The sequence below is a fragment of the Onychostruthus taczanowskii genome, unplaced genomic scaffold, assembly GCF_017590055.1.
Source record: "Onychostruthus taczanowskii isolate IOZ18803 unplaced genomic scaffold, ASM1759005v1 scaffold6, whole genome shotgun sequence".
Lineage (NCBI taxonomy): Eukaryota > Metazoa > Chordata > Aves > Passeriformes > Passeridae > Onychostruthus > Onychostruthus taczanowskii.
In genome coordinates this window covers 1797692-1812542 of record NW_024503679.1, presented here as the reverse complement: position 1 = coordinate 1812542, position 14851 = coordinate 1797692, and the positions used below count along the sequence as shown (strand labels likewise).

The following is a 14851-nucleotide window of genomic DNA, read 5'->3' as shown; positions in this document are numbered from 1 at the left end:
TCTATTATTTAAATTGGTCAGGGCAGGGAGACATCTCACTTTTCAGGTCTGCGTCTCTCGGGCCACCTGTTTGCCTCTGCCTTTCTTCCTCGAGAAAAGACTGAGTTCTTCAAATGTGATAATCTGTTGAGAAATCAGCAGCGATTGCTGCCTATTACCTCTACAAAAACCCCACCCAAACAAAAACAAAACAAAAACCTCTGCTAAAGTACTTCAGAACCTTCTGTTGAGGCTCACATGATGATGGCTGGCTTTGGATTAGTGGTGCACCTGACAGGTTGAAAAGATGTCCCCTGCATGAGCTGGGTGTGGTTTCAAAGGTCATGCCTTGTACCAGCTCTGTTCTTGGGGATCCTGGGAAAAGGGCATGCTTGCTGTCTCTCATTGTGCTGCTTGAAGCACCTCTGAGGAGCAGCTCTGCCCACATCCCAAGCTTTGGGCAGCTGTGATTTTTGTCACAGAAGATGTTGATGCACATGAGTCTTACAAAGTTTGTCCATGGGGAAAGTATATTAACAAAGTATTTTTTGTACTTTTGATTGTAGCTTTCATCATGGGGGACATGAAAACCCCTGACTTTGATGACCTCTTGGCTGCTTTTGACATCCCTGATCCAACTAGTCTGGATGCTAAGGAGACCATTCCATCAGCTGGGGAGGAGAGTGAGAATCACCTGAAGTCGTCGGGAATGTGCATCGATGAGAATGTGTCCTTATCCCACTCTCTGCCTCCCTCTGACGCACCTGTTGTCAGTGTGATAGTGAAGAACACAAGTCGCCAGGAGTCCTTTGAGGCAGAAAAGGAGGGGAATCACCTTGGAACTGGTCTGTTACACAATGGGTTTCGTGGCTCTGATCTGCCAGCTGAGGCTCATGCTTTAGTCCACAATTATGGCAAGTTTGAGTCAACTTTTATTAATGGTGACAGCTCTAGAGGTTACTCTGATAAACTGGATGAGTCCAAGTCAGAGCCTTTGCCAACATTTAGTCAGTTTAGCCCCATATCCAGCCCTGAACCGGAGGATACATTCAAAGAGAACAGTATTGGGGATAAACCCAAACATGCCCAAACTCCCTATTTTCCACCACCTTCAATATATGTACCAACAGGGGCTTCAGTCCTAGATCATCTTAGGAAGGTGCCAGAGCCCGAATTAAGCATGTTTGATCAATACTGTAAAAAGGAACAGAAGACAGAAATCCACTGCCAGCCAGAGAATAGGCTGGAAATGAGCAGGAGAGAGCAAGATAGAGCAGTGGAGAGGTTTGCAGAGTCAAGCAAGGACTTGTTAGATACCAACAGCTTTCTTGGGGAAGGCTTGGTGTTTGGAGACCTCCCTCACAACAATTTAGGAGATGGCAAAGGGTCTGTGCCCGAGCTGAACATGTCTTCATCCATACCACCTCGGCAGAGGCTAAAGCCAACTCATTCCAAGCTGTCATCCTGTGTGGCAGCTTTAGTAGCTCTTCAGGCCAAAAAGGTTGTGTGTATTCCAAAAAGCGATCAGCCAAATTTTACCAAGGAACCTGGTCCTTTTAAAGATGGGACGAAGGGAAGTCCAAAAATGCCCAAGTCGCCAAAGAGTCCCCGAAGCCCCTTGGAGGTGGTGAGGAAGGCTGGCAAGCAGCCTGAGAGTCCTCGGAGTGTGTGCAGCGACAGCAGTGGGAAAGGCTCTCCTTCCATGGCAGCTGGCTCTCCGCCAGCTATTCCCAAAGTTAGAATAAAGACTATCAAGACATCTTCCGGTGAAATTAAAAGGACTGTAACTAGAATTTTGCCAGAAAATGATGAGTTGGGCAAATCTTCAGAAGAGTCACCTGCAGAAACCTCATCTGCCGAAGAGTTTATCAAATCTTTCCCATCCCCTGACACTAGTGCAGTTACGGAAGGGGAGGCTGGCAGGAATTCAACCAAAAACGGGGCTGCTGTGGCTATCCAGCTGTCAAATGTCATGAGTCCTTACTCAGACAGTATGAAAATGGATATTGCGAACAGCACTTGCACTGTGTCTTTATCTCCACTGCCAAACTGCGGCGGCGGTGCCATAAAAGTGGGGGTCAAGAGGCAGCAGCCATCCAACACGGCCACCTCCAGCCTCCTTCCCAAAGCTGTGCACTTGGCAAATCTCAACTTGGTCCCCCACAGTGTTGCTGCTTCTGTTACAGCGAAGACATCGGCACAGAGGCGAAACCAGCCTCAAGTGACACAGATGTCCGTGCCCCTGGTGCACCAAGTCAAGAAAGCTGCTCCCGTTGTCATGGAGGCATTCCACAAAGTGCTACACAGTGCCAATCCAGTGCCGATATATACTCCAAACCTTAGCCCCCCTCCTGACACTAGTATTAATTTACCTGCCTCTGGGTATTGTTGCCTGGAATGTGGGGACTCATTTGCCTTAGAGAAAAGCCTGACTCAACACTATAGTAGGCGAAGCGTTCACATTGAAGTCATGTGCACTCAGTGTTCAACTATGCTCCTTTTTTTTAATAAGTGTAGCTTGCTTAAACATGCACGAGATCATAAGAGCAAAGGATTTATCATGCAGTGTTCTCAGCTGCTCATGAAACCAATTTCCATAGACCAAATGTTTTCACCTTCTCCTACAAGCTCTTCAGCCTCTCCAGCTCCTCAGACTTTTCTCTCGTCCTCTCCTCCACCTAAGTCCAGTGCTGCTTCAGGAGGCGGGGTAGGGATTTCTGCGAGCTCTCAGCCAGCCTTGCCTCTCTACACAGACCCACAGAGGCTAATCCGTCATGGACTTAAGTGTTTGGAGTGTAACAAGCAGGAGCAGGATTACACTTCTTTAGCAGCTCATTACCAGAGAACCTCAGAAGATAATGAGAGACTGGTAAGTCATCATTTTAATGTTATTAGTTAAATCTCTCTGAGTTTAAAGAGATTGTCCTCAAGGGGAAAAGTAGGCATCGTGGTGGCAAATGAGTTGCTTTGCCTAAAAAAGTGCTTATGGGGAGAATTTGGAATGCACATGAGCCCAGACGCGTGCGTGTGAAGAGATATTTAGTGTTGCTTGCTTGCCTTGTTTCTACCCTCTGCCAATAAAAAGAGCATAGTAAGGAGACTGTGGAGATCCCTGAGTGTCAAAGAAAGGTGATGGAGATGAAAGATCGCTTGGATGAGGCGTGCAAAAAGCTGTAGGGGAGGATCAGTGGAGCGTTACCTGGAACAGGTTTTTGTGCTGTAAGCGTGGCTGGAGGAGATCTGGCACAGTTGAATGTTGCCTTTCCTGCAGCTGGTGCCAGAACCTTGTGTGTGATGCATTGCACATGGGGTGTTACTGTTGCTGTTTGTGTGGTCAGCTGTGTATTGGACAGGCCTGCTGTGGTTTGGGGTGGAGAAGGCTGCTTCTGGCTGCTTCTGGCTGCTTTTGCCCTTTGGGTGGTACAGGGCAAGTGGGTGCATAGCAGAGTTCAAGAGCCTTGTTAGTGGCTTCCTCCTGTGCTGCCCTGCTCAGGTCTCCACCACCTTTATGGACCTGTTTGGAATCCCCTTAAATTAAACTCCAGCTTAGGTTTCCCCTGATGAAGAGAAGATGATTATTGTTGTGTACCAGGACCATACACTTTGTTTATGGCTTTTATTTTGGAAGACAGTGGTCAGTCTTGTTTAAGTGTTAACCAGCCTGCAGTTGAAGAGGAAGAGTACACCCTTCTCCTTATCTCTTTGGATGAGGTGAAAGCTTTCCAGGTTGGTGTGCCTGCCAGCAGAGCTGGCTCCCAGTGCAAGGGCTGCAAAAAACCAGGACTCCATGCCAGCATTTGGCAGGATGACCACATCTCTGCCGAGGCTGTCAGAACACCTGCACTCTCCAGAGCCTCCTTGCACTGCTTGAATGGCTTGCAGGAGTATTGAGGTTGCTGTGGTCCCATTTAGATAGTTTGTTATCTTAAATTCATCAGCCACCAAAAAAATAGATTATGGCTGAATGGTTTTGATGTCATAAAAAATGGTGAGGCCAAAAGGGATCAGTGTGGCCACATAATCAGGTTTCCTGCCTGAGGCAGGTCAGTGAGCACAGTGCTCTGTCAACACACCAACTTATTTTTCAACTATAATGCTTTTTTATGAAATGTCAGCAGTCTGGCATTAAAACTTCCAGGAGAAGGGATACAGTGAATGCTCCAAAGTGATCTAAAATGTTAATCACTGGCATTAAAAATGTATTTCCTTATTTCTATTGTGGGATTATCAATTCAAGAGCTCCTTAAAGAGGAAAAGAATGTGTGATAGTAAGTATTTTTAGGTTGCAATCAAATAATTTATTCTGTAACTTAACCAAGAATAGAGTTTACGCCTCTCATGTCAAGTAGTTCTGCTAGATATGAGATTATTTTTGTGGTATTTCTCTGAAGAGAAGCACTGGAAAAAGAGGCTACTTTTGAGCTCCTGAAACTAGTTCCTCCCTGTAAGATCTTCCTGTGCTTACGCTCCACAGGATGCATGCTCTGCTCTGGGAGTCCTTTTCCACTGTATATTTGCTGTCCTCAAGGCTGCCCGGTGGTGCTCCATGCTGTTCCCAGAACATCTGTTTCAATAAACTTGTTACATCTCTAAAGGAAATAAGAGTTTGTGCCCCATGCCTGTAATGGTGTGTCTGGATTTAGCAGTAGCTGATGGAAACCATCCCACTGCCTTTTACCAGAGCCCTAGTGTTTGATGTCACTGGGCTGAGAGCTTAAAGGATGGTGAAATTCAGTGTCTCACAGGGATCCCTGATTCTCTGAGCTGTCCAAGGGAAAAGGTGTGGGTGACCTTCACATCATGTGTCCCACGTGGATAACACAGTGTAGCTCCCAGCAATATCAAGGTCTGAGAAGCTGAAGGTTTTGCATATAGGGTATTAATGAATGCAATACTATTAGTCATGGTGTGAGAAGGTTGTGGGTGAAGCTGTTGGAATGTGTGTCATAAATTCCTGGAATAGTAGAACATGGCCACCACTTTCTGAAAGATACCCTGACTCTGCATTAGGGTAATTCCTTGGGTTGTTCTTTCTATTTTGGTCAGAAAAAAAGAGAAGTGCTGGTGTAAGCAGGAGGGGATCAAGTGACTGATTTTGCAAACACTTTCTTACATGGTAGAGGTGGTTAAAAACTCTGGTTTCCATCTGCAGAGTTGGGCCAGGACACTTGTTTTTTGGTGCAGTGGTAGAAATTGGGTGTAGAGAAATTCTTCCCTGTGATGGGGTGAGGCTCTGGTGTAGGTTGCCTGGAGAAGCTGTGGCTGCTCCATCCCCATAAATGTTGAAGGTAAGGTTGGATGGGGCTTGGAGCAACCTGGTCTAGTGGGAGGTGTCCCTGCCCATGGCAGGGGGTGGAACAAGATGGTCTTCAAGGTCCCTTCCAACCCAACCCAAACCACTCTGGGGTTCTCTGATCCTCTGAAACTGGGGTGCTGAGGAAGGCATTGATGTAACACCTGTAGTGAACATATTTTAGTGCCCTGGTAATGGTTCAAAACCACTATGTCCACAGGGCAGAAGATATTGATATACATATTGGTACATCTAATTAAAACCACAGTTCACAGCAGTTGTCGTGCTTGATCCACAGCAAGCTGTAATGGTGGGACAATCTGTCAGGATGCAGAAATAGTATTAATTGTTGTGGGCAAGCTTGGCTATGAACCACATCCCTAGATCTCAAGAGACTTAATTATCTAGAGTTTTAGCATAATTTTATGCATTTTGAACAGAAACTTCCTCTATACTTGATGTCTATCTCACTGTGTTGAAATGCTGGTTTAGAAGTGGTGGTATGGGCTGTGATTGTCATAGTTTCTTAATGACAGCAAAAAACTGCACTCTGATAGAAAATACAGAAAAATTTCCAAATTAATTTCTTATTCAATTTCAGAACTCGGGCACAAACTCTTTGCCATGCCTTACTGAAAAACTAGGAAGTACTGATGCTTTCCACATAAAGACATGGTTTGATTTATGCTTTCTAAGGAGCCTCAAGAAGTAGCAGGGCAGGTCCTCTTTGTATTATGGCCAAAAGCTTTTAATCTGTGACTATTCAGATGTTTGGTACCAGATTGTCCCAAAAAAATGAGGGTGCTTGGAAAGGGTAGATGAATGTATAATGGAAAGAGCAACTTCAGCTGAAAGGAAAGGGTAAAAGCAATTTATTCACAGCACCTGGGTTCGTACTAGAAAGTGGAGACCTGTGGAAAATAAGCCAGGTGATTTTTGATCCGTGTTCTTGAAAGCTTTTCTGTTAAATGACAGCAAATCTGGATGCACATCCAGTGTGACTGTAACTTGTGAAACCAAGAAGGCTTTGAATTGCTCAGTTATGGTGCTTTTAACTCAAAAACTGTTTTGACATGGCTTTGGTGTGGCACCTTGCTAAGAAGGAAGGCTGATCCAATGGGGTTGATGGAGAAAAGAAATAGCAGGAAAGAGACTTATTTTTCAGTATGATGTTTTCAGTTACCCAGAAGCTGGAGGATGAGCACCCTGTGATAAGAGGCAGGAATGATTGGATTGGAGAGGGGGAAGAGCCAAAGCTCTCTCTGCTTCATGAGAAAACTTAGCCTCTGCTGATACTGAAGACTTTTCACTTTAATTGGAATTTCTTACCATGACTTTGTGAATTACTCTGACATTTTCAGGTTTCCCAGAGCTGCTTGAAAGGAGATTGTTGTTTTTTCTCTTTCTTCCAGATGATGGCTTGGGAAATACCTGGTGTTACACTCCTACATGGCTGTGGGTAAATCCTGCATAAATAGGATGGGTAACTGTAAATTACTTTCCTAGGTGTGGCTAAAATGTGAATGACATGGCTGGGTCACAGTTCTATTGCAGGAAGGAAGAAAGATAGTGTTGTGGTCTAGACAGCAGGGAAAGGAGGAGATTTGGAGCAAGTGGGAGGAGGAGAGGGGGATGATGATGTGGTTGAGAAGGTGCTGTGGTTTTCTAAAGGAAAGACCTTTAAAAAAATGATGGAGAGCTTGACCTTAATGTTGTATTTTTAAACATGTACATGATTGCAGTTGCTGAGAGCACAGCAGGGTTTATTTTGGTACAGAATATGTGTAGGATGAAGGCAGTTCCTCCCAGCTGAATACCGTGGTGGGATGGGATCTCCATGGCTTGCAGGGAGGGTACAAGCTTGAATAATCCACTTCAGAAACATAAAGAACTGCATTTATTAAATGCATGTTTTGAATGGATCATCTTAATGGATCTTTGCCTTTTTTGGCAACTAGTGAGGCCAATTCTGCAATTTTTTCAAGCTTGTGAATCAAGTTGCTCAGTGGGGCCTGTGTGCTGCTTTTCCATCACTGAACTGCAAGAAGGAAGCGCTGTGGGAATTTGAATAGCTGGCAGGTTGCATTTGTTCAAACCAGGAGTTGTGCTTTGTGTAGGCATTACACTTGACAGATGTTGAAGAGGTGGTACCAGATGTTCCGTGTAACTTCAGGTCTGTTTGGTCTGATACAGTGGTGTGTTCTGGAGCAAGATTTTTGAGGGTTGAAGGGGGGAAGGATATTTAAGTAGGTGTAGTTTATGCCAAATTAATCTTTATTTTTGGAACAGAGAAATGAGTTTATCCTCATCTCCTTGATGTTCAATGAGAGGTTGTTAGAGTACTGCATGAAGAATGCATATATTGGAGGAGTTGGATTGTGAGGTTGGAGCAGAATCAGGTAAACTCCTGGAAATAATTGCAGCTGGGATCAGGTTTTGAGGTGATCTCCTGAGGGATGGTTTTGAGTATCTGTGGAGTTAATATTTGTGTTAAGGAGACCTTGGAGGGTGACTGTGTTAAAAAATTTGCTGAACCAAAATAACAAAGTAAGAAGTCATGGCAAATGGGGAGTATTTTACAGGAGGTTCTAGACGATCTTGAAGACTGAGTAGGAATGGTATGAAAAGCAACCAAAGGCAGGATTTTTGTTCTTGAGAACTCTTTGAATGACTGAGGTGACACAACTGTGCGGGAGACATGTCAATCTGCAGCACCAGTCAGAGCTGTGGTAATGCTCCCTCATGCTAGAAATAACTGACTTGGAGAGGAGTGTATTGTTTTGTTTATCGGGATAGATTGGAGTAACTGAGGGAAGAATGACCAGAAATGGAAATATGACCTCTTAAGAGGAAATTAAAATCCCTTTATGAGTTCAGCTTGGCAAAGACCTGGTAAATGAGGGTGGGTCTCCTTCAGCACTGAAGCAGACAAAGGATTAAGGTGAGTATGGTGGCACTTTTTTCCACCACCAGAAAATAAATCTGCCCTCAAGAAGTACTTCCTGTACTCACAGGAATTGCTCTGGGCAAGCTATCAGCATCAGTTTTCAGGGCTTAAATTACAGGGGAGGAACAAAGCCCATGCAGCTCCTGGTGCCTGCATTTAGGATGTGCTTTTCATTACACTATGTTCTCTGTATCCACTCTCACCCTGTACCTGGTGCGATCTTTGTAGAAAGGAGCTTTTTAATTTAGGGGCAATAATAATGCAAAAACAGATTGAAATAGATTTACTTAGAAAATCAGAGGACAGTCTGTAATCATCACAGGAATGAATTCTGGAAGAGCTTTGCAGCAGAAGTAACAGAACAAAGGACACAAACTAGTTTTGAGGCAGAGCTTATTTGTTTTCTTGGCAAGGAGAGACCAGTGCACAATAACATGTGCAAGAATTAAAAGTACTTCCTGACCCTCTCGGGCATAATTGTCTATCTACTGGTAACCAGAGATGTTTAATCCTTTTTTCTTTTCCTTTCTTATTTGACTTGACCACCGCAAATCCACCAAGGTAGCTAGCAACTCGAGTAAAGTACAAAACATAAACTCGGGACCGCTGCATTTTCTTGAACCTTTTGTTCTCCTTGCTTTTTTTCTTCTTTTCACTTTTTTTTTCCCCAATAACAATTTTTCAATGAATTGTGGTGTGTCCTGTTTATATACCACCTACACAAGTAATTTAAAAGCAATTTTATTGCTGCCTTTTCTTTTTCTTCTTCCTTCCCCATCTTAAGTCAATGCTTTATAATTTATTGGATAAAACTTGCCAGGAGCTAGTAGAACCACATGCTGCCCTGATAATTTCCCAGCAGCAAAAAAAAAAAAGAAAGGCAGCAGCTGTATTTTTTCCTATTTTTCTCTTCCTTCTCCCCTTCAAGTTCATGTTTTAATTTAGAAAACAAGAGGGTTGAAAATCAGCAAAAAAATTCCCTTGGCCCCATAAAGTGCTATTTTCTCCCTGTCCCAAACCAAGAGTGATTAATGCAGTCCTTGGGTACTAACGAGGATGGATTTTGGTTTTTATGGAAATGTTCCATGTGGATTTTGTAGAAGCAAAGGGATGGAAGATGTTATGATGAAAGCATGTTGGGGAAATAGAGCTGCTGGGGGTGAAGACGAAGTGGCAGGATAGCAGAGCCTGCACCCAAGGCCACACCAGAGCATCAGGATGAGGAGGAGAGGCTGGTGAGGAAGAAAAGCCAGGGTGTGGCTCCATGGTCTGCTTAAATCAGTTTGTGATCTGTTGCCATGAGGCAACAATCCCACCCTCTCCTCCTTCCCCACCCATGCCTGGCCCTGGTGGTCCTGCAGGCCCTGGAGGATTGAGAAAAGCTGGAGGGAAGAGGATAAGGAGCAGGACTGTGAACTGGAGGCCAGGACATGGCTGAGAGTGAGGACGAGAGGATAGCTGAAGACAGGGGGATTGTCCTGGGTAGGATGGAAATGGGGCTGGAAGCTGGTGTCTGCTGGCACTAAAAGAGTCTTGCTCCTGCATTCTTCTTCCAGCTGGGCACTTATGATGCTGCCCCAGGCAACCTGGAGTTGTGACTGGAGGGCTCTGTGGGTGACAGGAAGGGGAATGAGAGTCCAGGTAGTGGTGATGGTCTGCTCTGTCCTCCTGTGAGAAGGTGCTCACTGAAGTGTCTAATGCTGCTGCAAACACCATGGGCAATAAACACAATCTCCAACCCAGAGAAACCGTGGCTGCTGCATCCCTGAAAGTGTTCAAGGCCAGATTGGACGGGGCTTGGAGCAACCTGGTCTAGTGGAGAGTGTCCCTGCAAGGTGGGCAGGAAGGGCAGCCCTGCAGGGTGGAGGAAAGAGCAGAGGCCTTTAACATCACCACTGTAAGAAAAGAGAGGGATTGTGTCCTATGTAGCATATGGGGTCACACTGGTGACTTGAAAGTGTGGATGTGAAAAGTAATGATCACTACGTGATCATTTTAGTGAGTGGGAGTTCAGATTTCTAGTTGGAGCTAATTGCCCACCCAGCCTCCCTCCTCACACTCTTCCGTGCTCCGTCATGGAGTCCTTCCCTCGGGAGACAGTCTGTCATGAGCAGCTTTGTCATGAGTCCTTTCCTTGGGCTGCAGTTCTTGAGGATCTTTTCTAGGATCAGTACTTTCTGTGGGTCCTTCAGGAACAGGCTGGAAGAGCATGGGCCTCCCATGGGGTCAGAGGTCCTGCCAGAAAACCTGCTCCAGCAAGGGCTCTCTCCATGGGCTGCAGTGTCCTTCAGAGCACATCCACTCTGGTGGTCCTCCATGGATCAGAGGGGGACAGCCTGTGTCACCATGGATTCCTGACCGTGTGCAGGGGAGCCTGCTCTGGCATCTGGGCTCTTACTCTCTCATCTTCTCCCTCCCCTCTCCCAGCTGCTGCACAGCATCTTTTACCTTTTCCTAATCTGTTATCCCAGAGGTGCTGCTCAAGGGCTCGCTCTTGGACCACTGACAGGTCCATCACAGAGCTCGGTCTGACATGAGGGCAGCTTCTGGTGTCTTCTCAGAGGTCACCCCTGCAGCCACTCCCAACCAAAACCTTGCCACATCAACCTGATACAGTGGGTCAAAAGAAAATATGTCAAAACTGCAATTCTTGATATTACAGCTGAGATCATAAAGAGAAAAGACCTACAGAATTTGCAAATTCAGAAGTAAGCTGATTTGATGCAATATTGTGTAAGATCTGTGATTCTAGTGGATTTTTCCATTGCAATTCCACTTTGTTTCTCTAAGCTGTCGAGTTTCTAGATTTACACCGATGCTTTAACCAGGGATTTTTCCATGTATAAAAAAATTGCATTTTGTGTTTATTTAATGGCCTTAGTTTCCAGAGATAAGTTTTTATTGGAGTGCCTTACTGAAGGTTAAGCATCCTGGTGTGTTGGGATGATTGAGATGTGTGTGTAGGAGTTGGTCTTGGTGCAGGTCTGAGGAGGACACTGGATTGGGGAGTGTTGAAGAGTTGGTGAGGTTCAAGGATATAAATACAAAAGGTCAGTGGGAGGAGGAGGGATGCAACAATGAGGCTGAGGATGAATTGATGTGAGTTGGGAGTGAGCTGAAGGTCAGGCAGGCTCCCTCAGTGGCACTGGCTCCTTAGGCTGACAAAATAGGCAGCTATAATCTAAGGAAATAACAATAGCTGTTGTGCTATGGTTAATTAGAACAAAATCTCTACATTAGGGTTCTGGGTTTTTCTTCTTCAAATGAATAATCTTGAGTTTCTGTTGAAGGGGTATTTTTCATCCATGAATTGAACATGTTAATGCAATGATGTGTGTTCATTTAGAGAGAACCTGAGCAGGAGTAAGTTCAGTTGTCACAGGGAGAGCAGATTCAGTTCTCTGCCTGCTGCTTCTCCACAGATTGGTAAAGTGTTGTGTAGCAGTGCTGTCACCTGGATGGTTGTAATAAATCAAAAATAGCTTTCCAGGCAGCTGGAGTGTAGCAGCAGGCAGCTTGACTGTAGTGTGGCCCACAACCAGTCCCGGAGGGATGTGGGAAGGGGAGCACAGGGGGCAGAGATGAAGGTGTGCCAGCTCATGGCGCCGCCGCAGTGCAGGCACCCCTGCTGAGGGTACAGGTGCTGGCATTGATCCCAGCCAGGCAGGAAGGGACACCTACTGAGAGGTTAACCTTTAACTTGAACTAGTAATTGGTCACTATTTTTTTTTATTTTAATAGCAAGAGGATCCTGCTAATCTCTGTGATTCCTTTGCTGCCCCAGCAGCTCTGCCTGAAGCAGAAAAATTATAGCTTGCAAAAGGCTGGGTTTGGGAAGAACTGGGGCTTTAGGGCACCACTGGTAGGGGATTTTTGGTTTGAATATGTTAGGGGCAAGCATTTTGTGAAACATTAACAGTCTGCAAATGCAGTTTCTGTTCCTCTGACTGTTTAACTTTGAGTCTTTAGTAATTTCTTTTTTTTTTTAGAGCTAATTTGGCTTGTGCATCTTTTTCCTAGCCCTGGTTCCATGCCACAGGGTTGCTGCCTAAGTGTTTTTAACTGAAGCTCCATGATGATCATGTCAAGATGAACCCTTGTAGTCTGGGGGCAGCTCTTAAGTAGATGTGGACTCCATCACCATCACATAACTCTGGAACAGCAAAGAGACTAAAACAGCTGGAATGTTTCTTTGCTCATGCCAGTTCTTTTCCACAGGCACTGTCTGGGGCAAAACTGTGTGCTACTATAAATGCCCTGATTTGCAAACACCTCTGTGGCCACAGGGTTGGGTTTAACAGACAAACTTTTTTTTAGTATATATTTTTTTCAATCTGCACTGCGTCTCAGTGAATATTTCATTTTTTTCCCCTTTTAAAGAAGCTAATAAGTAAAAATGGGAATCAGCTCAAGTATTCCAAAACGGCTGAGCTTCTGAGCATTTGTCTGTGTGTGAATGTGACTTGTGGAAGAAAAGCCCAAATGAAATGTGGCAGGCAAACCAGAATTAAAGAAAATTTGTAATAAATAACTCTTGATTAAAGCGTGGGCCATAGGAGTATGAAAAACACAGACATTACACAACTGAATCCCGTCCTGGTAAAATGTTTTAGAAATAACTGACTAATGAATGTCTCAAATTGCTGCCAGACTTCTTTGAAAAGTCATGGAAAACTAGGAGAGAGATAAAAATGTGACATCTGGAACCAAGTTACGATTTCTCATACGAAGCAGAAGAGTTGCAAAAGGAAGAACCACTCCATGTCCCAGCCTGGGTGTTTGGTGGGGAGCCCAGCATGGCTGCACACTGGCTCCTGACAAGTGCAGCAGCTCCTGGTGCAAAGGGATGAGCAGAACCTCCTGTAACTCTCCTGGCAGGATGTCTGGTCTCCTGTTTTCTGCAGGTGTTGAGAAGAGGATGAGTGTGAGCAGGAAAACACCAGTTAGGGTTTTTTTTCTCTTACTGGAACCTTCCTCAGCTCTAGTATGCTCCTTGCTTGGTTCATTTTATTATACTCAGCCCTACACATTCTTTTTGCAGCCAGCCCTCGTGGTCAGCCCTTATCTAAAACATGCTGAGTTACTGGGTTGTGATCATCAATCTTTGCTGTTTAACTTTCCCAGATACTTTGAGGTTATTTTGTAGAGACAAAATGCCAGCACAACTTCCTGGGCACCTTTCTCTGTCTTACTCTGTCTTTTCTTCTAACCACTTACTTATCCAAGCAAACTCCTCTAATGTGGTGGTACCTCAATTTCCTCAAAATCCTGTAGTGAAGGATGTTGCAAAGCTGTTTGGAAAATCCAGGTGGCCTGACCCATTGCAGCTCAGATCTTCCTTACCCATGTGGTTGTGGACTCCTCTGGAGGGCCTGGATTGTTCCTTGGGGCCAGAAGGGAGAAGCTGCATTGACTTTTCCCAAGTCCAGAACTAATGCTGCTGGAGGATGAGATTTTCCTTATTCTTACTCATTTATCCTTGTGTCTCATCTCTCTTCTTTGTCTATTTACTGCCCAATGTCTTGGCTCTTCTGCAAGACAATCTGAATTTGGAGGCTGGGGCTGGTTTACGTCCCCCTGTGCTCTGTGGTGTCAGTGTGGGAATCCTTCTAGCTCCTTCCCTGGTGCCTGCAGGAGCAATGGATTAATTTAGCCTTATCCTCACTGAGTCTTGCTTTTTATTCCTGTATCATGTGTCTACATTTTCTGACAGGCCTAAAGTCGGTAACCACAATTTTGGTGCCTCTTACTCACAGTCCCCAAACTTTTCTGGCCTGAGTTGGCATGGTTTTGGTCCCTGTGGAGCCTTTCACATAACCCAGGAGGTGATGGGAGCTGGCTGCTCCTCTGACATCCCCAGGCAGCAGTGCCCAGGCGTGGAGCTCATCAAATACTGAGTGGTTTTGGCATATTTTAGATCCAGCACAAGAGCACACAGGGTGCTGAAAATTCAGGTTCTCAACATGTGCTGATTGATTTTGGGAGCAGTGGGTATGACATGCGGGGGAGGAAGAGGTGAGCCTCAAACTGACTTAAAATCAAAACTAAATTGGCTTTGACAAGGCAGGATCTGGAAAGAGTGTTTCTCACTGAGTTACTAGGGCAAAGGTGCTTTCAGCTTGTCGTTGTGGTGGCTCTGCCTTACATACTAGTTGAGATCACAGCAAGAAGTCCCATTTTAACAATGCCAGGGAGATAAATTCTCCATTCTTAAGCCAGTTAGAAAAAGATATCTTAAACACAATAAAACTGCTTCTACTTATTACTTACTTATTACTTACTGTTCTTATTTACTATTAATTTATTGCTTGTTACTTACTTTTGTATCTCTTACTTGGGGATTTGAGAGTGCATTGGAGAATTAAAGGTCCCACTCAGCTCCTTGCAGAGAGATCCTGGGGGATTTTCTGTTTCTCATTTTCCCATTCACATGGCTCTTTTGCACTGTTTTTCTTTGCTGAAATTAGGGGACTTCTGCAGCATTTGAAAGGCTCTTGAGCTTCCTTTAATTGCCTATGGGTGTGTACATGGGAGTCTTACCATGTGGTTTTTCCACTAATTTCTCTCCTTCCTGGAGAAACAGTTTCTCCTATAAATTTGAGTTGTGACATACCTCAGATCACATCTGAAGT

The 14851-nt window shown here is 44.8% G+C and overlaps 1 protein-coding gene across 2 annotated transcripts in view; it reads left to right on the top strand.

The window, feature by feature from the left end:
• The window catches only part of ZNF592 (zinc finger protein 592), a 35256-nt gene that overhangs the window by 2852 nt on the left and 17553 nt on the right, over window positions 1–14851 (top strand). For both annotated transcript variants that reach the window (XM_041418306.1, XM_041418305.1), the window contains exon 2: window positions 546–2848. In XM_041418306.1, the coding sequence (XP_041274240.1) occupies window positions 554–2848 (2295 nt within the window). In that variant the 5' untranslated portion in view covers window positions 546–553. The remainder of the gene's footprint in view (window positions 1–545; window positions 2849–14851) is intronic.